The sequence below is a fragment of the Pogona vitticeps genome, chromosome 3 (assembly GCF_051106095.1).
Source record: "Pogona vitticeps strain Pit_001003342236 chromosome 3, PviZW2.1, whole genome shotgun sequence".
NCBI lineage: Eukaryota > Metazoa > Chordata > Lepidosauria > Squamata > Agamidae > Pogona > Pogona vitticeps.
In genome coordinates this window covers 98144752-98170806 of record NC_135785.1, presented here as the reverse complement: position 1 = coordinate 98170806, position 26055 = coordinate 98144752, and the positions used below count along the sequence as shown (strand labels likewise).

At 43.5% G+C, this 26055-nt stretch overlaps 1 protein-coding gene and 1 pseudogene across 3 annotated transcripts in view; one reads left to right on the top strand and one right to left on the bottom strand.

Moving 5' to 3' along the window:
- Window positions 1-8508: 8508 nt before the first annotated feature.
- Window positions 8509-18161, bottom strand: LOC110078751 (transcription factor BTF3 pseudogene; annotated as a pseudogene). The gene has a single exon (XR_013543823.1). The product of XR_013543823.1 is annotated as a transcription factor BTF3 pseudogene (transcript).
- A 1825-nt stretch (window positions 18162-19986) lies between these two features.
- ARID5B (AT-rich interaction domain 5B) overlaps window positions 19987-26055 on the top strand; it is a 244060-nt gene continuing 237991 nt past the window's right edge. The window contains exon 1 of one of the 2 annotated variants that reach the window (XM_072995169.2): window positions 19987-25671. In XM_072995169.2, the coding sequence (XP_072851270.2) occupies window positions 25651-25671 (21 nt within the window). In that variant the 5' untranslated portion in view covers window positions 19987-25650. The remainder of the gene's footprint in view (window positions 25672-26055) is intronic. The other variant, XM_020793194.3, reaches the window with a different exon arrangement.

The following is a 26055-nucleotide window of genomic DNA, read 5'->3' as shown; positions in this document are numbered from 1 at the left end:
GCTGTTCCCCCATCGCAATGCGAAGATCGGTAAGCGAAATGTTTACCGATCGTCGCAAACGATTTTCGCCCTATAAAAACATTGGTATGCGATCGCATTAGCGATCGCAAAATCCATATTGCTATGCAGATTCATCGTTAAACGGTGTGCTCATTATGCGAGGCACCACTGTATTCATGTAGATGAATAAAGCTTACAAAATTAGACAAGCTAATGTTGCCTGAACTCATTTTTCTCTCTTCATCATGAGTAAAAACAGTGGTTTATTCCCATCTTCTGAAAAGAGATGGAGCAAGTTTGCAAGCTACATTTCTGATCAACTATATCTTGATATCCAGATGAGCTTTGATAAAATTGTTATGATTATGTGGTTCTTCAAGTCCATCAGGCGCAGCAGGCAGGCCGGCCAGCCAGGTAGGCAGCAGCAAAAATAATCCCAAAAAGGACCACAAAAAAGAAGAGGAAAATTCCTGAAGAAATCAGAGATGATAAATAAATAAATAAATAAATAAATAAATAAATAAATAAATAAATAAATAAATAAATAAATAAATAAATAAATAAATAAATAAATAAATAACCAATTCCAAGGACGCATGTTGACAAAATAGTAAAAATAATTCAGAAATGTGGTGAAATCTCCAAACAGTCAAGTAAAAAAGGGAAAGTCCTAATTCATCAGTGTTGTTGGAGATAAGTGGGTGTATCTAACGCAGCAGCTTCCAACCTGCATAACCCCAGTGTTCTCAGACTGCAACTCCCAAAAGCCTTCACCATTAGCTGTGTTGGTCAGCCCAAGAACACTTGAGTTATCCAAGGTTGTGAAATACTGATCTAGAGGTATGAATGAGTGAGCAAATGATTAGAGTGTGGTTTTGAAGGGAATTATTAATGCTAAATAAAACAGACAGTGGCAGGGAAGTGTTTTTCCTATTGTTTGGCATATTACTTTGCATTGTTTTTTAGTTGATGGGGAAGTTCTGTGTTAGGAGAGCAACGATAGCTCATTTCTTCATCTTATTTGATGTCACATTGAAGGAGTGAGCATGCATGGTTAAAGTTCAGGTTTGGGGCTGATTTATATTTTTGAGTGGTGCATGTGTTTTGTTTTGTAAAGATGTGATTCTTTTTCAGAAGCATTTAGGGAACAAATATCAGAATGCCCACCTCTCTTCATTGTTGTTACCTTTGGATTACTGTACTCAGAGGACAACACACTTAGTTGTAAAAGTGAATGAATAAGCAAACTGCAAAGATTCCTGTAGCAGTATGGATATGTTGTATGGGACAGTGCAGTATAGTAGAGTGCCAGACTAGGACTTAGTTAGGCGTCCTTCAGTCTCAAAAGGCTATGGTAACATGCTCTGTATGGAGGACTTGGAACAGCATCTACTGTGGCTGAGAAGGCCAATTCAAGAGTCACAATCCCTTCCACACTGAAGACAAATGCAATCTGTCCCCTGTCCAGCTCCCTGACTTTGTTGCTTTCGTGACTGCCTCTGCCTCTACCTGCTGGACAAGGGTCTCTTCAAATTGGCAGAGGCTGTGATACAACACCTGCCTGTAGGCTGAACGATCAGATGTCAGGGTTTCCCATCTGTTGAGGTCCATTCCTAAGGCCTTCAGATCCACTTGAGCCATTCACACATTCTCTTAAACCAACTTAACATCATGAGGTTGGTTTAAGGACCAAAGGGCAGGGAGCATGTACACTCTCTTCCAGAGATGAGAAATGTCACTGTTTTAGACTAAAGCCCACTAAGCTAAGGGAATCTGGGAACTGTAGTCCAAAAGAATGGATTTTTACAAGCTAGGAACCTTAAGCCCCTTGAAAGGAATATAAAATATAAAAACAGCAAGTAGAATAAATATGATACATGTAAAAGAGTCCAATTTCAAATCTGGACAAGTCCACTTTTATTGAAAGAGGGCAGCCTCCTGCTGCAAGGCTCAGACACTGTCAGATCTGGGGTCCAGAAGAACCATTTCCAGACAAGATCAGCCATACTAGAAGAGACAGAACTATATTCTGACTCAATATATAATTGAAATGTAAATTTTCACATTAAATCAATTTTATTTAAAATTCATATTCTGGCTCAATGGTTTTTTAAAAAAACCCTAGTTTATGTGGAAATCTCAGTACAATTGAATCCCTTTTATAAAAATAAAACATTCTTCCAGTTTAAAAAAAACACTCCCACACCCAATTAGCATTTTATTATTTACCTCAGACTGGTAATAAAGTTTGTGTACCAAAAAACAGCAATGCATGTTCACTGTAGCCTTAAGTACACACAGAGTGGCATTTTAGAAAATTATATTTACTGCTTCAGGCTGTCTGCATAAAAGAACTGCAGTCCCCTCCCTTAGAGCCATCGTATTTTTACTAAAAACAGTTTGAGGTAAATTATTTGACATGAGATAAATGTAAAATAGGCTGTGCAGCTTATTTCCTGTGCATTATTTGGAAAATGGAATGACCTTTCAAAGCTGCTAACAGGCATGCTTCCTTTCTGTGTGCTGTGCATAAAAACATCGGGTTGTTTCTTGTTGTTGTTTCCATAAAATGGATGTTTTTTTCATCTGTGCTGATTGGTGAGTTGGTTTTAGAAAACGAAAAACACAGCAAAAGCAACTATTTTTCAGTAAGATATCTCTCTCTCTCTCCCTCTCTCCCTCCCTCCCTCTCTCTCTCTCTCTCTCTCTCATACATTATTTTATATCTATTTCCCAGCATTCTCTAAGGGCATCAGGAGAGAGACTTATTTGGTACAAAAGCAATAGAAGCCGTGTTTTTAACTGACAATGTCGCTCTTAATGCTGCCAGTAAAAGATACTCAGTGTCCTTCATTCTGCTCCTCTGTCCTCAAGTGTACACACAGTTATTAAGCATAATAGGGCATAATTTTACATAACCAGCAAATTGTGCCCTGAGCCAGTATACAAATCATACCTGATTGAATATCACGGCTCCAGAACTGCTGTTTAATCACATTTCTTTCAGGTTACATGAACAAAAAATAATAATAATGTTAGTTTTTAATTAAATGAATATACAGGGATGACATTTGAAATGATAATGCTGTTTCTTCTATTACCCTTGGTGGTACTAATACCATGTGATAGAACATTATTTGATATCACTTGAAATCCCACTTGATTGTCCCCCCTTCCTCCTCTTCAGTCTCTAGAGTAATTTGGAGACTTGATTTCTATGTGTCTGTGATGTCACTTGTTTTGCCCACTTATTTTGTGTCTCTGGAGCATTAAAAAAACTGCCCAAATTAACAGCAGCTAGAATGTGTACTTGGTTAAGAGCTAGCCAAATTGGGGGGGGGGGGGAGACACCCAAAGATTTTGCTAGGCAATTCAGATGAATGCTTCTGAAATTTGTATGCTTCCTTCCCATTGTACAGCTCTCGCAGGAGTGTTTGATTTCAACAGGCCAAGTTACATATTAAATGAATCAGTTAAATTGTGTGTCCCATGTTTTCAATAGGACTTGAGCTTTACTAGGTGGCTGGATAGCTCCGTGAGTTAGGCATCTGGCTGCAGATGCAGAAATTGGGAATTCAATTCCCGCCCCCCAGTGCCTCCTGGGAAAAGAGCCATCTTTTGTGGCCTTGGGCCAGCTGCAGAGTCCCAGGGTGCCCCCAGAAGAAAGGAATAGTAAACCACTTCTGGGTACTCTCTATGCAGAAAATCCTGGAAAGGGTTGCCATAAGTCAGGACTGACTAGACATCACATGATGGTGATCATTTAAGCTTGACTTTTTCTGCTTTGGACTCAGTAAGTACACAATAGGGCTATTCAAATTATTGAACTAAATATATCTCCATAGAAATACTGTAAGTCCCATTAAAGTTCACTGAGATTTTTATTACTGCATCGTTATGTGCTATTTAGCCAATCCGAATGTATAGCAACTGAAATAGGATTTTCATGGTGTGTAAGCTGTTATTTGCCATCACTGTTCCTCAGGAAACTCCCCTAGCTTAGCAGGAGTTTAAACTTAGGCCTCCTGAATTCTAGTCCAACACTGTATCTATACCACACACAGAACCAGATTGAAATCTAGTGAGAATGTTGATCTCCATGTTAAAATATGGCCAGTGGAGCTGAACAATTAGTTTTTACCTAGAGCGCACTGGTGCAAGTGGTCTGGGTTTTGAGCCCAAAATTCAGGGCTCCCAGCACTTGGTGTTTCCATAGAGCAACAGGTGTGATGGGGCCAGAGCCAAACAGACCTGACTTCAGTTGCTGGGCAGTGTAAACATACTGGAGAGCCCTGAGACTTGATGCACCATCCGCTTCCTTCCTTCCTTCCTTCCTTCCTTCCTTCCTTCCTTCCTTCCTTCCTTCCCTCCCTCCCTCCCCTTTTATGGAGTGGAGGTGGCCAGAAAAGGATATATATGGTCCTTTCATTATCTTTACATCAACAATGTACAGTGGGGTCTCGACTTACGAACTTAATCCGTATTGGAAGTCAGGTCGAAAAGTTCTCAGGTCAAATCTGCATTTCCCATAGGAATGCATTGAAAACCATTTAATCCGTATCTGCTCTTTTCGTCCATAGAAACTAATGGGAAGCTGCTATTCCGCCTTCTGCCACTAGAGGGGGAAATTTTTTCTTTTTTCCTTTTAACCTAAGATGACTTAGCTTTAAAAAAAAGGAAAAAAAGAGTTTGTAACTCGAATCTAAGTTCGTAAGTCGAATCCATATATTCCTATGAGAGCGGTTCGTAAGTCGAAACGTTCGTATGTCGAGCCGTTCGTAAGTCGAGACCCCACTGTATTAGCCAGGAATGGACCCAACTGGATTCCAGCACTGATGAGAGGAGGGCTGCTAGAAGGCACAATTCCGTTCTCAATAATGCCTCTCCACACATGCAAAAGAATGCCCTGACCCCAGCCCTCCATGTGCCCAAGAGCCAGCACATTGTTATTGGCAGAATGTTGACCTGGTGATCGAGGTTCAAATCCTGGCTGAGGACTGATCATGACTGGATGACTTCTGACCAATCACATTCTCTTTTTCAGTATCACCTACTTCATAGGCTTGTTATGAGAATAAAGTAGAGGGGAGGAGAGACACATAGAGAGCCTTGAGTTCATTGGAGGAAAAGCTGGGGAAAAAAATAAAGGAATACTGAAGGCACACGTGGACTAGGAGGAGAGGAAGAAGCTCCTGAATGATTGTGAAAGCAGGACTGATCTATGAAAACATGTAGAAAAACAGAGTCAGTTAGTCCATCCTTAAAAGTACTGTAGATAACACTCTTCCTTTCTTTGTATTTTCTTCAAGGCTCCCCATGTGAGCAATCAATTTCTGAATGAAGCCTGTACCTACCTCTTAATGAGCAAGTATTAAACAAAAGCCAGGCAATTTTCAATACAGGGATATAAGGAAAACTGTGTTAGGATAAACAGACTTCTTTCGTCTCCTAAGGAAGCATCACTGCTAACAACATATTACTGTAGCTATGTATCTGGTTTGGACTGTGGGTCAAACTGCACATATACTGTGGTTAGCTTGTTATTAGAAGTGGAGCTATCTTAAGCCATAAAAGATGTCTATAGCTGAGAGAACAGAAATCTTACTTTCTATAAAAGGCAGAAACATAAAGTCCGAGAGGAGCAGGGTGATGAAGGTTGATTAGAAACGACTAATTTTACACATGGTTGTGTAATAAATAAGGTCAAGGAAAGTGTTGATATGTGAGCAAAAGGAAGACTAATAAGGCTGACAAAAGCACCTTAAATAGATTACGATGACAGATTAAGAGAAGTGTTTAAGATCTGGTATACTACCCTATCATTAATTAATGTTTTAACCATCCTTACTAATGACTTAATATTGTCATTTAATCTGTTGACATCCTAGTCTAAATTTATCAGTTTGTCTCTCTGTTGTGGCTATTCCACAATAGGAAAAATGTGGGCTTTAAATTATATTTAATAAACATTATTGATTTACCACAATTAATACTGCCCAATTTTAACCATAAAACTGTTTTTATTGCATAGATTTCATTAATTATTGTTACATCTCAGATCTTTGAGATTGATTGCTATTAAGTATATTATTGGCCATTTAATTCTTGTATAGTTTTATTTATGCTATATTGTTATTTATACCCATTACCACTTTGCACTTTATACCTTATTCTAGAAATTGGAGATAGAAGTCCTGTCACCCAGTGAAGGAGATATGAATAACATACAAACTGTGAGGGACAGAGGAAGGTATTGGCCCAGTAGCAGTTAAAGCTAAAAGAATGTCAGATGTTTGAAGGCTATCCCTTGTTATAGCTCTGTCGCCAATGGTCAGAACCGAGGTAACTCGCTCAGCCAACCATCCACTCTACCCTTGATGTTGTTAAATGCCAGGTCTGTCCTGAAAAAAAGCCCAATTTAGAACCAGATCCTGGACAAAGCAGCAGATCTGGCCTGTATTACTGAGACCTGGGTGGGTGCAGAGGGCAGTGTAGCCCTGTTGCTAATCTGTCCACCCAGATATTCCATCCATCATCAAGGAAGACTGGAAGGTCTGGGAGGGGGAGTCGCCATTATTTATAAAAACACTTTAGAGGTTGTCAGGCTCTCTGCCTTGGCGATCCCAGGCCTGGAGGCCCTCAACATGTCGGTGAGAGCCAGGGATGGATTTGGGATGATGCTGGTTTAGAGTGCTCCCCGTGACCCAGCACTCTCCTTTCCGGAGCTGACAGGCTTAGTCTCAGCAGCAGTGTTGAGGTTCCTCCAGGCCTCTTGTCCTGGGAGACTTCAATGTCCATGCTAAGACTGAGGCCATAGGTCCAACTGTTGTGTTCTTGGAAACCATGGCTTCCTTAGATATGTTCCAACATGTTAACGCCCCCACCCACATGGCTGGTCAAACACTAGACCTGGTATTCTCAACTGGACAGGGAGAGCGTGATCCGAGGGTGACCAATTTGACATTGGTCCCTGTGTCATGGTCGGATCACCACCTGATAAAATGCAACCTTTCTTTGGCACTTCCCCCCCCCCCGCAGGAAGCAGGGACCCATTAAGACGGTCTGCCCCACAGGCTATTGGATTCAGTTGGTTTCCAAGATGCAATGTGGGGGTTACCAGCTGAACTAGTTGGCATTCCATTTGAAGCTCTGGTGGATGGATGGAGATGGGACCCAATGGAAGCTAACGTTAAAGCCGCAAAAATCGCATCTAATATCCACCTAGCAAAAGTGAAGGCTACAAGACGATCTTACTTTGCTTCTTGGATAAGCAAAGCTCGTAACCACCAAGCTGACCTTTTCCGTATTGTGCACAATTTATCCGGGACTGGTCACAGGGACAGACCTCCCAGTAGTATCTCTTGTGACCAATTTGGAGACCATCAGCCAGGTCCTGGATTCCTCTTCTTTATCAGTAGATTGAACTGAGATGTCTGCTGCTCTGCCTCACCCAGGGAACCTGATACAATTTCAGCTTGTGACATCAACTGAGATCGACAGGGTGCTAGGGCCACCACCTCTTCACTAGATCCTTGCCCGGCCTGGCTGCTGAAAGCGGCCAGGCCTGGATTGGTAGATTGGGCTACCACCATAATCACTGGGTCTCTTCTTGAGGACAGGATGCCCCTTGCTCTCATAGAAAGACTCATTAGACCAATTTGGAAAAAGCCCAAATTGCTGGCGGATGACATAAACAACTGTAGACCTGTCTCTAATATCCCTTATATGAACAAGCTGGTGGAGAGAGTGGTGGCTGATCAGCTTCAGGCACTTCTGAAGGAGACCAGTGCCCTCGATCCATTCCAGTCAAGGTTCAGGCCACACCCTGCCATGCCACGGAGACAGCATTGGTTGCCCTGCAAGACGAGGGAGACCGATAGGGGCAACACATTCTTGTTGGTCCTTCTCAACATATCATCGGCCTTTGATACCATCGAACACAGTATTCTTCTGGGGAGGCTGTCAAGGTTGGGAATCTGAGGTCAGGGCTTGGCCTGGATCCAGTCCTTCCTGGAGGACCGTCCTCAGAGAGTGCAGCTTGGGGAAATGTTGCATCCCTCAGGATTTTATCATCTCCCCAATGCTACTTAATATCTACATGAGGCCGCTGGGGGAGGTAATCAGGAGGTCTGGAGTTTTGTGTCATCAATATGTAGATGACGCCCAGCTCTGCCTCTCCTTCCACCCTTTTGCAGTGGATGCTGTCCTGTCCATTGAGCGTTGCCTGGATGCCGTGCTGGGATGGATGAAGGACAATAGACTGAGACTGAACCCAAACAAGATGGAAATCCATCGGGTGTGGGGCTCTAGTGTCTGCAGTCTGGGTGCCTCTCTTTCTTTTGGGGGAGATTCTCTTGCCACAAAGGATGCAGCTTGGGTGTACTTCTGGACCCAGTGCTATCAATGGAATCTCAGATAGTGTCCGTGGTCCACACCGCCTATTTCCATCTAAGGCGGATCACTCAGCTGCGTTCCTACCTTATCACCGGGTCCCTGGCCATGCTGATCCATGTACTGGTAGTCTTGAGATTATACTACTGTAATGCTCTCTACGGGGAGCTGCTCTTGGTGCAGTCACAGAGTCTTCAGCAGGTCCAGAACTCGGCCACCAGACTACTTAATGGGGTGAGAAGACATCAACATATCTCCCCAACCCTGGCCACCCTGCACTGGTTACCTGTTCATTTCCATGCCAACTTCAAGGTAATGGTGTTAACGTACAAAGCCCTAAACAGCTTGGGACCTTGTTATCTGGCAGATTGCCTCCTTCCGACCAAGATTTGCCCATCCTGTAAGATCTTTGCAGGCTGGACAGCTGAGAGTTTTGACCCCAAGAGAGACCTGGAAAACAATAACCAGAAACTGGACCTTCTCGGTGGTAGCTGCAAAATTGTGGAATGCTCTCCCGTCCAATATACCCCTAGCACCTTCATTGGGAATCTTTAGGTAATTATTAAAAACATTTCTATTTAGAGATACCTTGCTGAACTCTATGACATCTGATAGCGTTAAAATAACCACAATTCGCTAATGTTCAACCTCCACCATGCTTTATTTTATTTTAATGTTCTATTGATATTGTTTTCATGTGTCAATATTGTATTATTTTATTTTATTGTGCGCTTTTGTATTGTTTGTCTTCATACTATAATATTATGTAAACCGCCCAGAGTGGCCTGGGTTTCCAGATGGGCGGAATGAATGAATGAATGAATGAATGAATGAATGAATGAATGAATGAATAAATAAATAAATAAATAAATAAATAAATAAATAAATAAATAAATAAATAAATAAATAAATTAAAAAGTTAGAAAGAACTTTCTAAGTCCTGTGTAGTTGCTGGGTGACATCACATCGGGTTAATACCCTGGGCTGTTAATTAGCTCTGCACCATGGATGACCTTTCTAGCAGATAGGCTGACTGTTCTTAAACAACATGTAGCGGGTACCCCAGTCAGCACCTGTCTGTCACAAGGGAACCTTGGCAGGAGAACCAATGAAGAGGATGGAAGGTGGGAGCAGGAGAGAAGGGGGAGTACAAAAGGAGGAGTCTGGAGGACAGAGTGAGTTCTGTGTGAGACTTGAGAGAGGAGGAGTGTGTGAGAGAGTAGTAGTGTGAGACAGTGAGAGTAGAGTGAGAGGGCAAGCATATAGATTGAGATCAGAGGTTCAAAGGGGATTGATTGAGGTAGATTAAGATCTGAGACTGGGAAATATATTGAGGCAATAGAAGGAGTTAAATACATATTTGTTTATCTAAGTGATTTGCTTCCTGTGATTGACACTATTATTTTCAACCAATCATTAACCCCAACCTGATAAATAAAATTAATGTGTTTGTTAAATGGTGTGTCATTGAATTAATTGATGTTTAAAAGAAAACATCTGGTGGCAATGTGAGGAAGATAGATGCAGCTTGTGTCTTTGTGAGGAACCAGAACATAATAAAGGTCTCAGAGACGGAGTTGCGTCACAGAACAGGAACAAAATTAGCTTTTCAGACACTTTTTAATGCTCTTCAGCAGTGCTTCCCAAAACTGGGTCCTCAGTAGTGGTTAGATTTCAGATTCCAGAAAGCCAGGTCAGCATGGCCATTGAAGAATGATTCTGGTAGCTGAGGTAAAAAAAACCCTCTAGAAACATTAAAGGTAGAAACCACAGCACACAAGCTATCATTGCCTCAACAAGCACTATATATTTGCCTGCCTATTTGTCTCCAACTGCTTTGCATGTCTATTTAGAACTAGATTGGACTAAATCCAGTAGTAGTCTCAAATCAAGTTGTGGTATGCTCTCAAGTTGATTCTCACTTATGGCAAACCTTATAGGATTTTTAAGATATGTGAGATATTACTGCCATACACAAACACACATCTTTTCCATGGACAGACAGAGATTTGAACCACAGGTCTCCTGAGTTTGACTCCAACTCTCTATCTACTACACTACACTGTCTCACACTCTCAACCAGATGAGACCTCCTGAAAAGAATGGGATGTATAAATCATTGCTTACACATGTTCCACTGAATTCAGTGGGTTTACAGTTAGGATTAACACTGGATTTAGCCCATTATGAAACTACTGCATATCTCCAATACTCACTTCGCAAAGTAACTGATCCCATCAAAAGCTGACTTGAACGGCCCTAAAGTTTCTGCAAAACTGTGGTATAAAAAAGGAGGGGCAACAGCTAGAAGTTCATGTCAGGTTCCCACTGTCGTTTCCAAATGTTCTTCTGTAAAGAGAAGCTCTTCCAAAAATGACTCAAAGTAATAGTAGCTCAAATTGTAACTGCTCATAAAATCAAGCACAAACAGCAGATACTGTGAAAACTGGGGTGTGTACACAGCCCTTCATTTTTGCTACCTTGATGGGTCCATTATATTTCTGGATTAAGAAGGATTCTGTTTCAGCCATAAGGGGAAAAATGGGTTTGGGAACTTCAGTTTAAGTGGTTTCCTGTCTCATAGGTATTTTTAACCGCAGATGTTTCTTGTTGTTAAGCCATGAAAATAACTTGACTTAATTAATTAACACTTCCAATGCTCAGGGCTGCAAGAGAAATATGATTTTAAAAATAGCCTGCATTGGACTGACATGTTGTTACTGCAACCACTGCTGTACTGTATCTTGACTGTATCTTATTTCCTCCGTGTAATCTACTACTTTTCTCTTGTTGTCATTGCTGTGTTTTATGGTTTTACTGTGCTTTGCGGACTTGTTAAACTGAAACTTTTTTTCCTTCCGCCTCTGAAAATAGCTCTTTATGAGAAGCTTAAGTAAAAACCTTGGAATGCTGAAAAAAAAAAAAAGAAAGCACAGAAACATTACAACATTGTGCAAATTTCTTTTGGCCAGAAAAAGCCAGCAAACATTCACACAGAGAAAAGACAGCCAGTGCCTGCAGGATAAAATCCAACTTATGATTACACTGGAATTTAAATTCCAATGTTGTTGGGTGTCTTTTTTTTTTTTTCTTTCTTCCCCACAAGTAGCATGGGGGGAGGTGGAGATGTTATCTTAACAGAGACATCATAAATATGTATATAGTCTCAAAATGCCCATTATGCATGATAGAAGTACAGAGAGGGCTTTTTATAGTAGAAAGACCTGCTGGAAAGACGAGGAATATGTCTGTGCTCTGCACAGAGGGGGCCCACTGCCACCAGTGGAAACTACCCATTGAGATCCAGATACCCAACCATCAAGGATGGAAGGCAGGCTTACCACGTGCTCTTTTGTGCAGCGCCGTTTCATTCACTCTTTAGCACTTTATTTACCCAATGAAAATGAATGGCAACTCTTTATTTCCATAGGTGGAAGAAAAGGGATGTTTTCTGGGTTTGGGAACATTGTGGCAGTGAGAGTAAGAGTGATCCCCTTCTTCTGGTGATCCCAGCCACTGAAAATCCTACAGGTCCAATGCAATAGATTTTGCTGCTTCAGGCAGATCAGCGGATGGCTCCCTTGCCCCTGACCCTATGCCAAGAAACATAAGGCCAGTCAAATTATTTTGGCACCTGAGGTACAAAATCCCACAAATGCCTCTCTTTCTTCCTGGCAGTAAAAATCTAACCACCACCACCACAGGATGATTCCAATTCATGGCAATCCTCCCAAGTTTTCTTAGGCATAAAGTGCTCAGAGGTGGTTTAAGCTCCACAACGAGGGACTCCAACCCGCTGTGCTCATAAACATCATCAGTTAAATAACTAACATGTTCTTTTTCCTGATACCCAAAATCAGTTGTCTCAGTTGACCCCCTTCACTGTTCCTAATGTCTGGGCTGGCCCTGGAATCTCTCTGTTTCTAGTCTATCCAGCCTCATCCTGAGTTCTGTTTCTTGATCACAGTAGAATGTGCTGACATCTTGGGAACTGATACATAGGATGATGGTGCCTTAGGCAGACTGATTGGCAGCAGTTCTTCAGTGTTTCAAAGTGGTGTTTTTCCTAGCCCTACCTAGACAGCTTGAAATTGAACCCAGGACCTTCTTCCTGACTTCAAAACATGTCCTCTCAGGGAAGCAGGAGGCCATAATAAAGACATGAGGAGCAACCTTTCAGAAGCTGGTTAGAGTCAAGTTCAGCATCATTATATTTTCCACAAGACTGACTGGTGTGAAGAATACTCAGTAAGTTCTTTCTTCTCAGTTTAGGCTGTCTCAACTCATCATCAGCCTTTGGCCAAAATTCTATTGGAGTTTTACTCCAGAGTAATTAAAGTGTGTAAGTCATAATGGCAAAATGCAGCTAATTAACAAGGTGCTCATTGTGCTTACGGTGACATGCCTGGTCGCATGCCAATCACTTGAACAGGCACACAATTAGTACCTTAGCTGCAGTTCACCACTATGACTTACATGATAAAATTTAGGATTTGGGGCCAAAAACCTTTTTTTGTAATTTGCATTGTTGTGGTAGTATCAATGTTATTAAATTTGCCCTCAAAATTATTCCTTTGAGAGTGCCACAATATAACTGCAAATGGATTCCAGACATTTAAAAACCAACAGATGAAAGTTCATCTTTGAACTGCGTGAACTGCTGAATAGCTCAGTGGGTTATGTATCAGGCTGTGGATGCTGCATAAGGCTATCAAATCGGTAGTGGTGGTAACTTTTCGGCTATTAAACATTTCCAACATCTCTCCCTAAGCTCCTGAGGGTCCCTAGAATCCCTTTCATCATTAGGAAGCTGTGGAAGCTGTGGGATGAAAGAGGGAAGTTATTACTTAACAAAAAAGATGGCTACCAGTAAAGTCATCCTGGTGGTGAAAGATGTCCCCCTCCTGTCCCTTGGCTTCCATTGCTTCCTGCTGATGAAAGGAATTCCATGGGGCCCTTGGAAGGGTAAGGAAAGAAGTTCTTATTCATTTCTGAAAAATTGCCACTGATGATGACATCATCAGGCTTACACAGCATACTTTAGAACAACTGAATTTCAGACACTGTATTTCTTTTTTCAATCTCTAGTGTGATATTATTGTTTTAAACACCAGCTCATGCCCACAATTTTCCACACAGAAGGTTAACTGGTTGTCTTTGGCCTCTGGCCAGTATTGACATTGCTGCTCTCTAAGGTTAAGTGGAGTTCAAAGACGTCTTGGTTCCTTAGGATTTCAGAGGAACCTGATCAAGCTCCTCTGCCTGAAGACGCTGATTGCTTCAAGGGTTAATTAACCATCACCTGACAACTCAGCATGGCTAAGATACATGGTGATGCTACTCACTGTGTTCAGCCACAATTCTTTGGTTTTGTGTGTGTACTGTGTTCAGAACAATTCTCTACCCGTTTTCACTATAATAAGGGATGTGGTAGTGCTGCGGGTTAAACCGCAAAGTCTCTGGGCTGCAAGGTCGTAAGATCAGCAGTTCAAATCCATGCAACGGAGTGAGCTCCTGTCGCTTGTCCCAGCTCCTGCCAACCTAGCAGTTTGAAATCATGCAAATGCGAGTAGATAAATAAGTACCACCTCAGTGGAAACAGCTTTCTGTGTCTAGTCACGCTGGCCATGCGACCACGGAAACTGTCTACGGACAAACGCTGGCTCTACGGCATGGAAACGGGAATGAGCACCGCCACCTAGAGTCGGACACGACTGGACAATTTGTCAAGGGGAAACTTTACTTTCATTATACAATAATAAAAAGAATAAAATCTACTAAAACAAAATGGCAATGGCATTGTTAACCCCTCACCCCATCAAAGTGCTCACTCCATAGAGACTCTGTTACCAGCAATCACGTGTGTTTCAGGTCATGTTCTGAGGTTAGAGTTACCTCAAGAGGTGTAACTATTCTCTTATAGTTATATTCTGAATCCAAAATATTAGTAGATATAAAGTGCTAATAATCCTTGGTGTTTACTTAATACCTTGAACACAACTCAGTATAAAACCAACAGCCAGTGTAGATCTTCGAGCACATAGGTTTTGTGAGTGTACAGCAGGAGACCTCATGGAGGATCCTAGCCTCTTCCACACTAATTGAAGCCTCTGAACCAGGCACAAGGATAGCTTCATGCAGAGCATATTACAGTAGTCAAGTCCTGAAGTTACCACCATCATTGCATATTTGTCAAGGCTAGTATCCCACAGTTTCTGCCACTGAGGCCACTTGGGCCTCAGGGATAGGGATAAGTCCCAAAGCATTGCCAAAGTATGCACCGGTTCCTAAGCGGGGACTGAAAATCCCATCCAGATAAATGAACCATCTCCTGAAGGTAGGAAGCAGCTATCCACAGGGGGTCTGTTGTTCCAGAATACATCCAGTCCACCACTGCAGTCCAGTCCTTGTTATGAATCATGACATGTCACACTGTGCCCCACATCCCTACGGTGCTGAACCACCCCAAACAGCTTTGTGTTAACAATCACTGGGAATAAGATTACACCCTGTGGTAGCCCACGGTGCAATCGCTTGGGGGCAAAGATGCAATCCCCACCACCACCAGGGTTACTCTCTGAAACCTATACGATAAGAGCACAACTACCACACAAAAGTGCCCCCTATGCTAACCTCGGGGAACTGGTCCAGGAAGCTCAATGGTATCCAAAGCCATTGAGACACCAAGGAAGAGTAGAAGGGTTGTACATCCTCCACATCCCTCTCCTACTGAAGGCCAGCCTTCAAGCTGACTAAGGCCAATTCCATCCCCAATCCAGACCTGAACCCAGACTGAAAAGGTCTAGATCACAGTAAGGTCTGAGTGGTTGGGAGGGCAGTCTTCACTGTATGCCACTTTAGGCCCAGAAGTGGTCAAAACCAACCTTTTTTAAAAAAGGAAATATTGTGTAGAAGTATAATGCAGCCGCCCTTTCAAAGGGATGTTAGAACAGAGACAGTAGCCATTATAAATTTCAAGGATAGATTTATCAGAAGTGGACAAAAGTTAACTCTTTAAAGGCAGTTGGCACCCATGAGTAAAGATGCAGTAACCACCCCCTGAACTCAGCCAGTCCCTTCAGATGCCTGTCACAAACCAAGATGGTCAAGAGTCAAGAGGACATGTGGCTGGCTACATGATGGCCAGTGACTTGTCTGTACATGGTTAAAGGGCTGGACTTGGGAGATCCAATTTCCATTCCCCTCTGAGTATAACACTCACTGAGTGACCCTCTGCTCCTCACCCCTGACCTACCTCACAGGGATGCCATGAAGATGAAATAGGAAGGAAGAAAAGCACAAACATTGCTGAACTTATTTGAGGACATTTATATATCGAATAAGTAAATTAATAATTAAGTAAGCAACTAAATAGGGGGAGGGCGATTATGTAGCTTCCATGCAGGCTAAACCTGTTGTTTTCAAAAATATAATAGCAATTGCAACTTTATTGTTTATTTATTGTTATATTGCAACCAAAGAAACACAATCACAGGTGGAGCTGGGGTTTCCAAGGATAATATAAAATTAGGTATCCTCTTCGTGAAAACAAAGCCGCAAAGAGTGATGTACGCATGCCTAATGCTAACCAAAACAACAAGCAAATCCACAGCAAAGCATGCCCAGTTTATTGTACTGTACTGATTATTCAAAGACTGTTTTTTTAAATCAGTGCAGGGAAAAAAATGCAATCCTGGCAAACTGGCAAAAATCAATAAAACTGAGAGGCGAATTGCTGTGAGTACAATGAACTGCACTGCAAGAAAATATGCCATGCCTTTGTATAAACAGGATCTGGGGGGCTTGCTGACCTGCTCACCATTGGGGATAATAAAACTGTTGTGACGGTATTTCTGCAACACAGAGAAACCCAAAATTTGGCACATACATAGTCAAACACATCATAATGACTATAAAAATTCTGGAAATCAGATGTTTTTCACTTCTCCCTGGAAACTCATGACACGACCATCGGACTAGCAGCCAGCGCTTGAGTGCAGCAGAGCAAGCCAAGGCACAGAGGAGAGAAAATGCTTGGGCAGAGTTCTTCTAACCCTTCCGCGCACACAGCCTTTGACAACAACTGCACGTGGGGGAACTTGTCCCCAGCTGTAGGTTTAAAATCTTCAGATTGAATGGGAAGGAGGTATTTCAAGCAGCTTCCAGAAACACATCCCCTCCAAAGACACACTCCCAGAACGCAACTAGTGTTTACTGCTGATGGCCCCGATCCCAGCTGTAGTCGTAGGCAACAACACAGCCCGGAAGAGGTACGTGCAGCCTTCACTTGCCGCAGAAGACGCAGCTGGCCAGCTCCGCCGAACCCAGATGGATGCCTACTTAGATGTGCTTCCAAATACACATCCACATCTCTGTTAGCTACATGTAGCCAAGAGATGCTTCTTCAGTGGATGTGCTTTGGTGGAGCAGGGCAAATGTTTACACAAATGCAGCAGAAAGCATTTTTCTAGACACAACGGACAGAACCGGCTTCAGGGCTTCCACAGTCTGGCTGTAACATTGGTATGAGCTGCCCTTCTTGTTAAGACTACAGTCTTCTGCCCACCCCTATGAAAGTAAGCCCTCTTGTACTAGATAGGACGACCTCCCCAATAAAGTGCTTGTGACCAAAACAAAACAAAAAGTTCTTGCAAAGTGTGTGCACTTTTAACAATGGAAATTCGAGAGGTGTGGTTGTGTATGGACCCAGCAATGGGATAAGCAAAGCTGACTTCTTCTGCAGGTAGTTAAAAACCTCACCCAGAGAGGGAGAAAAGTCAGTCCTGAGTTCTGCAATGGTAGGCAATGTGCAGTTCTCTAGATGTTGTTGGACTACCATTCCCCTCAGCCTGAGCCAGCATAGCCAATGATTACAGTAAAGGGAAAGAGGGGGGGAGCTGTGGCCCAGAAAGATGTGGAGGGCCACATGATGTCAGGGTTCATCTCTGTAGCCATTGATCTAGGCCCAGAAATACCAGCTTTGAGCAGCCATTTGAAAGGTCCCACATTGCCAGGGTAGATTCACTGCTTCTCAGATGCTCCAAGGCATTGTGGGAAATTAGAAATGGCAGCCCTTAAGTAGCCACTGGAGAGCCAACTGAGTGGCATGGATCCAAGGAGCAGTGTGGTGGTTAGTTAAGCCTATTGAGACGTAGGGCTACAGAAGAGACTGTACTGAAGTTATTCCTGGAGTGAGCTGCAAGAGAGATGTGGTCAAAGAACTGCTCTCTAGAAAGTGTTACAAATAAAGTTATAATATACCGTAAAATAGCAGCTCCATATATTTTTTTTTCAAGTTAGCTCAAAGTGACAGTTCAGTTTGTTTAATTCTTTGAAGCCTCATCAAAGTTTTCCACAAGATTAGGAACTTTGTCATCTTTCTTCTCCAGTAGCAAGAGGTGCTTTGTCATCCACAGGTTGCTTGGGTAGAGCCTCTGCTAGTCTCCACAAGCTTGTAAGACTGTCAACACCAAACTGGTTTAAGATGTTACGCAGCATTATGGCCAGCTGCTTTGTCTCAGCATGGCCTGTGATTGTGAAAATATTAGCAGCTACAGAAGTTTGAACCTTAGGATTACTGCGCCCTGGTTTGTAAGCATGTTTACTAGAGATGTTATGAACTCTTAGCTTCTTTAAGGAAAACTGAATGTTCTTGTCATCTGCTGTAGCTGTTCTATGAAGCACCTTCTTCTTTCTGAGGGCAGTACCATTCCTACCAATACGCACTTGTGCTTAGCTAGTTTTTCTTGGTTCATGATAGCTTCTTTCATCTGCTCAAGAGGAAGTGGCCCAGTCAGGACAGGGGAAAAAGCAGGAGACCATGGAGCAAAGTGCACAGCCTGGGCGGTGCAAGTGGGAAGATCCAAAATGGCAACCAGAAAAGCTAGAAGCTGTTGGGCCTCCAGCCTCCCACACCTTGGGTATGCATGCAAATACTGATGGACCTGCATAACAACTGCATAGGCAACGAGGACCAACGTGCTAATGAGAAGTGCAGTCCAACAATTTCTGGTGGACCACAGGCAGACTACTTCTAATACTGTATAAGAAAATCCTTGATTCCAATCTGACCCTGGACAGATGCTCTCTACGTAAACTTAAGAGAGCTTGAGCATGATGGTAGCATATGTCATATGGATCTCCATGACAGGGCTGTTGCAAGATTCTGCAGTAAGGTTTATCTTATTACAGAGAAATTGTTGCAATCGCCTTGAAAGAAGGAATCATATACTCCATATAATCTTACTGGCCTGCGACCGTAATAAAGAATGATGATGATGATATGAATCATCTTAGGAAATGTCAGCTAATTATATTAATTGTATGAGCCCAATGGATTACAGCTTGTTAACTGATACTTATACTTATGCTGATTAATTATTATTTGCCAGATAGCTCAACAAGTTAGTTATAAAACTTGTGACTATAACAAGGAAGTTGCCTAGAGTGGTTGTTTGTCCAGATAGGTGGGGCATGTATGTATGTATGTATGTATGTATGTATGTATGTATGTATGTATGTATGTATGTATGTATGTATGTATGTATGTATGTATGTATAAATAAATAAATAAATAAATAAATAAATAAATAAATAAATAAATAAATAAATAAATAAATAAATAAATAAAAGGCCAGTTTCCCAGTGTGCCCCTAGGGGAAAAGCCAGCTTGTGTAGCTGTTGGCAAGTGCCACAGTCCTGAAGTGCCACTAAAAGAAGGGAATGGTAAAGCACGTCCGAGTGCTCTATCCTTAGAAAACCCTGGAAATGGTCATCATAAGTCGGAATTGACCTGAGCATGTTTGATTATTATTAAATAGCAAGAATCTCCGGGAAAACGAATAAATGACGAGTTGAATGTGGAGGCCAAAGATCATTTCGCTTCTTTCTTTAGAGAGGTGTCCTCTCTAAATCTGTTCAAGCTAACACGGGTGCCTTCGTGAAGACACCTAACCCACCGCTGGCTCCACCGGCGGTGAAGAGGTAGGTGTGTGTGAGAGAGTCAAAAACATGCACCAGTTGAGGTGCGACCTGCGCTTTGAACGCTAGAGGTCGCAGGCAAAAGCGCTGACCTGAGACCTCTACCAGCAGACTTGTTGCTTTTGCTCCGGCGATCGCCCAGGGATCGTCAGTTATGCTCATGGTTCATGCTGTGTTCATGCTGAATGATGCTTACGCGGCGCGTAGCCCTCCCCGCAGTGACCATAAACAAGGAAGAGGCGCTGACATTTCAGAAATGTTCTCTTTTCCTTTATTTGTTAATACGCCAGAAAATGGAGTGGATTAGATTCTCGGGAAGGAACGAGCTTTGACATATTTCCCCAAATCTACTGTTCATTGGGCGGGGAAGGGGGGGGTGGATGGGTGGGGTTAGAATCTCGAGCTCTTGGAGATTCGGTAATAGAATCTTGGGAGTGGAAACAATGGGCAGCGCTTCCTTTTATACACACACACATGGAGCAGCCAGCGGGCTATTATTGTCATTACAGTAAACCTGCGAAAGGGGCCTGGATCGCTCTCCTCCCCCTCCCCGCCCGCCTCTCTCACTTTATTACTCCCGATCGTACACAATGACGTGTCTGACATGTTGATAGAGATCGCCGGTTGCCTAATTCTTTCTTCTGATCTCTTGCGAGCCCCGGGGGGGGGCATTGGTGGGCGAGGGAAAGGGGATGGTGGAAGCGGTTCCTTATAAAGATCTAGAAAAGGGGAATGGCTTATTTACACACACACACACAAAAGGGGGGGAGCAAGCGAGCGCTACGTTACCCATTCCGCAACCTGCTAGCGTTCCTAGCTTTTATCGAGGAATTTATGTCTCCATAAAAAAAAAGTAGTTGCAGTTCCAGGGTCGAGCCACTGGCGGTGGTGTGTAGCAATGAGCAGATAAATTTGCTGACTAACAGCGCAATTGTGGTGCTGGAGGAGACTCTTGAGAGTCCCCTGGACTGCAAGGAGAACAAACCTATCCATTCTGAAGGAAATCAACCCTGAGTGCTCACTGGAAGCTGAGGCTCCAATACTTTGGCCATCTCATGAGAAGAGAAGACTCCCTGGAAAAGACTCTAATGTTGGGAAAGTGTGAAGGCAAGAGGAGAAGGGGACGACAAAGGACGAGATGGCTGGACAGTGTCACTGAAGCTACCAACATGAATTTGACCAAACTCCCGGAGGTAGTGGAAGGAAGACAGGAGGGACACAACTTAACGACTAAACAACAACAGAGCAATCCTATGTATGTCTCCTCGGGAGTAAATCCCATAGCGTTCAGTCCTCCTTTTGCTTTTTTCACCCTCTGGTAAAATGGATCCAGGATTGCAATTTGAATTATTTAAACGTGGAAGGCGTCTTGAAGCTGTTTTTGTCTTTGCAAAAGCTTCGTCTCTCATGTGGAAAATAAAATGAACGGGAGTGTGTGGGGGTTTTTGTTTTCGTTTTTTTAAAAAAATGAGGCTTGCAGATCCTCCAGCCTCTTTCCGCCTGAGGTTTTGCTTTTTAATGAATGTAATAAAGAACATAGGCGAGTAAACACTCTTGCCAATCGGCGACGTAGCGAATGAAAATCAATCGCCATACTCTTATCAAAAGGCTACATTTTGTGGCACAAAGAAGCATGGGAAGGGGGAATTTCGCCTGATCCCCAAACAAGCGTACTGATCATCTCAATTTTAAGTTATGTTACTGAGTTTGATCCTGAGTGAGTTATGGTTTGTTGTTAATCATACATCGCCAAGTCATTTCGAGTTATAGCGACCTGACCAATGTATGGCCTCCAAAATGGTCTCACCGTTAACTCACTCAGGTCTTGCAAGCTAAAAGCTGGCTCCTTTTATAGTTAATCATCTTATTCTCTGTCTTCCTCTTTTCCTACTGCCGTCGTTCCCTTGTATTAGGCCTTTTTTCAGTGGGTCTAGTCGTCTGATGAGATGTTCAAAGTACCACAGTCTCAGACCGACATTAGTCACTTGAGCTCGGGGCGAGGGAGTCATGGCTTGCCTGTCTTTAACGGGGCTGCTATAAAGAGTGGCTGTGTCTGGATCTAACCCGTTGTTGTCATTGTGAGGCCTGCAGATGCATGTCTCTCAGCGCCCAAATAAGAGGAAGTGTAGAAACACCGTCTCGGGCCTTTCCACACATGAATTGATAGGAACCACGAGTTTGTGACTGAGAGACAGCTATCGCCCTTCCTGACTTTTTCCAGATCGACAAGCCTATTGCAGATATATGGGAGTATTTCAATGAATTCCGTGAGACACCTCCGAGTCGAGGCTTTGCGCTGTACGTGTATCTTTGTACGTAACACGCGTTTGGCCTATTCACGCGTTACGTATTAAAGGGTTTATCTACAAAGCAACATGACTTATGAATCGGGGGAGGGATACCATCCTACGCAAAAGTCCCACAGAAGGCGGACTTGCCCTTCTTTTAGCTGCGTAGTCCTGGATCTGCCTACTCGGAAGTAGTGTGCGTATAGGATTCCACGCTGAGCGCGCTGCACCTTCCTTTCCGACTCCATCCGCCCGCCCCCGCGCTTGAGTATTTACATTATGGGAAAGAGGCCCTGCGTTGTAGGGGGAAGCTTCTCACGTTTCCCCTCCGTCAGTGTCTGGAGCCTTACATCTGCTGGGGTGATTGATGGAGCCTTGAATACAACGTTATTACTCTCTCGCAAGCCGAAATCAAACAGGCGATTAACTACATTACTTCAAAGAACACAGTTCTCAATACAATCTACTTATCTTAATTGAAACTTTCCCTGCATGGGTATTTGTAGAGGAGATAATTTACAGGTGCGTGGCAGGGACGGCGGCAGACTTCACGGGGGGGGGGGGGGGTTGGGAGAGAAATGGCCACACACCCCACGGGATATTTGGGGAGCTGGATTTAGGGGGAAAGGGGTGTTGTGAAAACCTTCTGAGGCGGGGAAGAGGTTCTTCCTTTTGAAAGGAGGGATCGGATCACGATTTTGTGTGTAGATCCCAAGGCTTCTCCAAAATAGACAGTGCAATTGTTTTAACATCAGGGGAAGGGAGGAGCGAAAAGGCCTTGTGGTAGATTTCTCTATTTTGCCCTGTTGGGGATTAGACCACCGCAGACCTTTAAGAACCGGCGGACAGTGATACAGTGTTTCCAATTAGCTACAGTCACTTTAGGACTCCTGCTTCCAAAGGAATCCGAAGTCGCTCCTCTGGTGTGCAAAAAAACGTTGTGCATTAAGATGGGAAGGAGGGGGTGGGGTGGGGTAGGGTGGGGTGTTAATAATACACAATGGATGGATGGCCGGGGGGGGGCTCCCCCTCCTTTAAAATATAAAGTTCCCTGCATATTAAGGCTGCTTTCTGCTGCGTTGCTTTATACAGGAAACTGACTCAGAGTGTAATCTTCAATACGATCTTGTGTAAAAAAGAATACAAAAGATTATAATATACTGCAATTCCAGTTCCCTGAAAACCAGCTCAAATGTTTACCAGAACAATGCGGAGACTGAAGAAGACACACGTATTAATCATAAGAGAAAAGTGGCAAGGGAATGTTCTGAATGCCTTTGGTTGCAAACTTCACGTCCCTGTTTTACTCTAGAGTAGACCCATTGAAATCAATGGCGCCCCATAGATTTTTGTCTCAGGCTCGCACCTCTGGGCTTGGACTGACACCAGTGTAAGCTGGTGAAACGGCAATCTTCAGTGTTTACTCGTGAGTAAATTGCTCTGCGTTCAGTGGGCTTATTCCTAAGTAAACACGTTTCGAACGGAAGCTTTAAGGGAAGAGTAAGATGCACTGAATACGCCTCCTGACTTTCCAGTAAAGATGCATAGGATCGGGCCATAAATGTGCTCAGGATCGCAGCCGGCGACCTCTATGGAGAGGCAGAACAGCTACTCTAATGCAACTAGGGGCGTCTAACTCTGTACAGGCACAATCTTATCGGTTTCAACTCAAGCACTCCGGCTTAACTTCTTTCTGAATCGGGCGCTTAATGCAGCCGCAGCGTCTTGAGAGCGCAGGCGGGGCGGAGGTGAATACAGAGATACTGCTTATTTTGTTAAAATCCACTGCATTTTGCGGAGTGTTACTGTCCCTTTAAATTATTAAAATAGTTTTCGACAGCCCTCCGCTCTTTGGCGAGAGGACTTTTATTACTTATTGAAATTTGATACCCTGCCATGTCCTCCCCCCGCCCCATCTCCCCGCCTGTATGGGAACAAGCGAGAGAGCTTGTTTTCTGTGACTGCCCTTTTAAAAAGGAAAAAAAAAAGGATTAGATAAGGTTAACTGCCTTAATTCGCACTGCGATAAGTTCCAGCGTTATGAACATGTACGATAAAAAAAAGCCGATGCGGGGAGAGGAAGGGTCTTTTCAGCTGTGAACACCGAGATCTCTGCACCCCCATCTCCCAATTCTATTAACTTCAGCCACGTGAATATGATTTTCATTAAAATAATCCTGTTCCAACGAGACACCGTGTCTAGAGGTGAAACGTTGCGAAAGTGTTAAAAATAGCTTGCCAGTCATTTCGACATCCAGTAATTTTATCGCGGATCAAATTGCAACTGTCATATACTGTACAGACCTTTTTTTCTTCCCCTGCGCCTCGTACATCGTACCTAATTATTTTATTCCTCTCTTTTTGGGAAGATCAGCGCCCCTACCTTTGATGCAAACGGTGTAAAAACCCGGGGGGGGGGAGAAGAGGAGAGAGAGAATGCACCATTTTCTAACAACGCTGCGAAAAAATAATAATAATAAAGCGTCTTTCTATAGGCGGCTGGTGGAAAAGCAGAGATTGCTGCCGGATCTGTTTGATTGTATTTGCTCGCTCTCCCTCCCTCCCTCCCCCCCCCCCCCCGTTTCCGTAGCTCTTTAAGTTTCTCGGGGTTTGCGTAATAACTCCGCATGCAGAAATCGCCGGAACAATCAGTCAATAAATATCCCCATTACAAGCAGCTGATTGTCTTACGGTTTAGGCTTGCTTCCCTACCCCACCCCCATTGCCTTCCCTGCGTCCCGGTTTTAGTTTTTAATTTCGGATTGCATTTCACCCGTTTCCCGAATGGATCGCCTTCCCTCCCGCCTCGCAAACTATGACTGCGAGAGAAAAATTCAGTGGGTTTTTTTTTTCCCTCTCTCTTCCCCCCCCCGGTCTCGCGCGTTTTAAAAGTCAGTATTCTTGTACCGCTGGGTTATATAAACACATTAGTATTTGAGCGCGCCCTTGCCGTGAGATCTGCATTGTAAACACGTAACTGGTAGGAGTGAGTGTGTGCATGCATGTGTGTGTGTGTGCGCGCGCTGATATACTTCAGAATTAAAAGAACGTGCACGCGGCTCGGTCCCCGCTGGGTCCTCACGTATTGATTTATCATGCAGCGTTTATTGTTCTGTCCCTTTTATAAAAAGCGATCGCGGCCGGTTCGATATCGTTGGCTGGATCCCGCGATCGTCGGCCGCCTTGTGTGCTGCTTTCGCTCACCACTCCTTGGGGGGGGCGGGGGCGCAAAGTAGAACAAATGCATTAATATTTATATGTTTATATAATCGATAACCCACTTTCTCCCCACCCTGCTGTCTCCCCCGCCGTTAAAATACTCGCACCAGGCAGCTAATCTAACCGATCAAGTTGCTTGGCGGGGGAAGGAGGGTAGAGAATATGGCAGTAAGGAGACGTAATTTAACTATCAAACAAATCTACATGTCTAATAAAAGCAAATCTGCTAAAGAGAATTAGAAAGAAGAACAGCGCCGCTGACTCTCTGCAGGAAATGTTCTTTATATTAGACATATACAAGCAGGTCCTGTCAGCTGAGCACCTCAACAAGACCACCTTATTGCCCGGCAAAAATGGATCGGTCCTTTTGGCTGGACCTTTGGGGGCTTCGGGGGAATACAACCTTACCCTGGCCGAGTCTGGGGCGTTGTAAGATTTTCAAAACCGCTCCGGGTCCCGATTTTACCTTGATCCATTCACCACCCTGCCGCGGTTTGCTTAGGCGTTGATCTGTATCGCCCGTGCAGATTGGCCACGGGCGAGCGAAAAAAACCCTGTTTTCTAAATAGTTTGAAAATCGGGGATTGTGAGAATCGCTGACCGGGTTTTTGGGATATTTTGGACGAGCCTGGGATGTAGGGTTCGGGTTTTATATTGAGGCTCGGAGCAGGCTGTTGGACGAGATCGCTTTTCCCTGCCAGGACCTGATGCAATCCATTCAAGCCAACAAGTTTGGAGAGAATGTTGAGTTCAATCAATTCAGAACGTCGAGATGGAGCCCAATTCAGTTCAGGTATTCGGTTCTCCTCTCTTCTTCGCCTCTGCACCCTAGATCCTGGCACCCCGGGCCCCCTAGACACCCACCTCCATCTCCCCCAAACTTTCCAAGAACTTTCCCCTTGTAATTGCAATTTCTCCCTCCTTTAAAAGATGCCTTTGCCGATCATATAGGGAGAGAAATTATTATAATGGTGCCTCTGATCGGTTCCCTCCTCCTTTTCGGAGGAAAACCAGCCTGTCTCCCCAAATACCCAGCCCCCCTCATTATTATTTTAATATTATTTCCACCTTGGTTTGTATCAGATTGATAAATGTGTCTCTTCAAATTGTTCTGATCAGATTTGGCTGGGCTTTTTAAAATGGATCGATCTAGAATTGCTGATTCTTATTATTATTA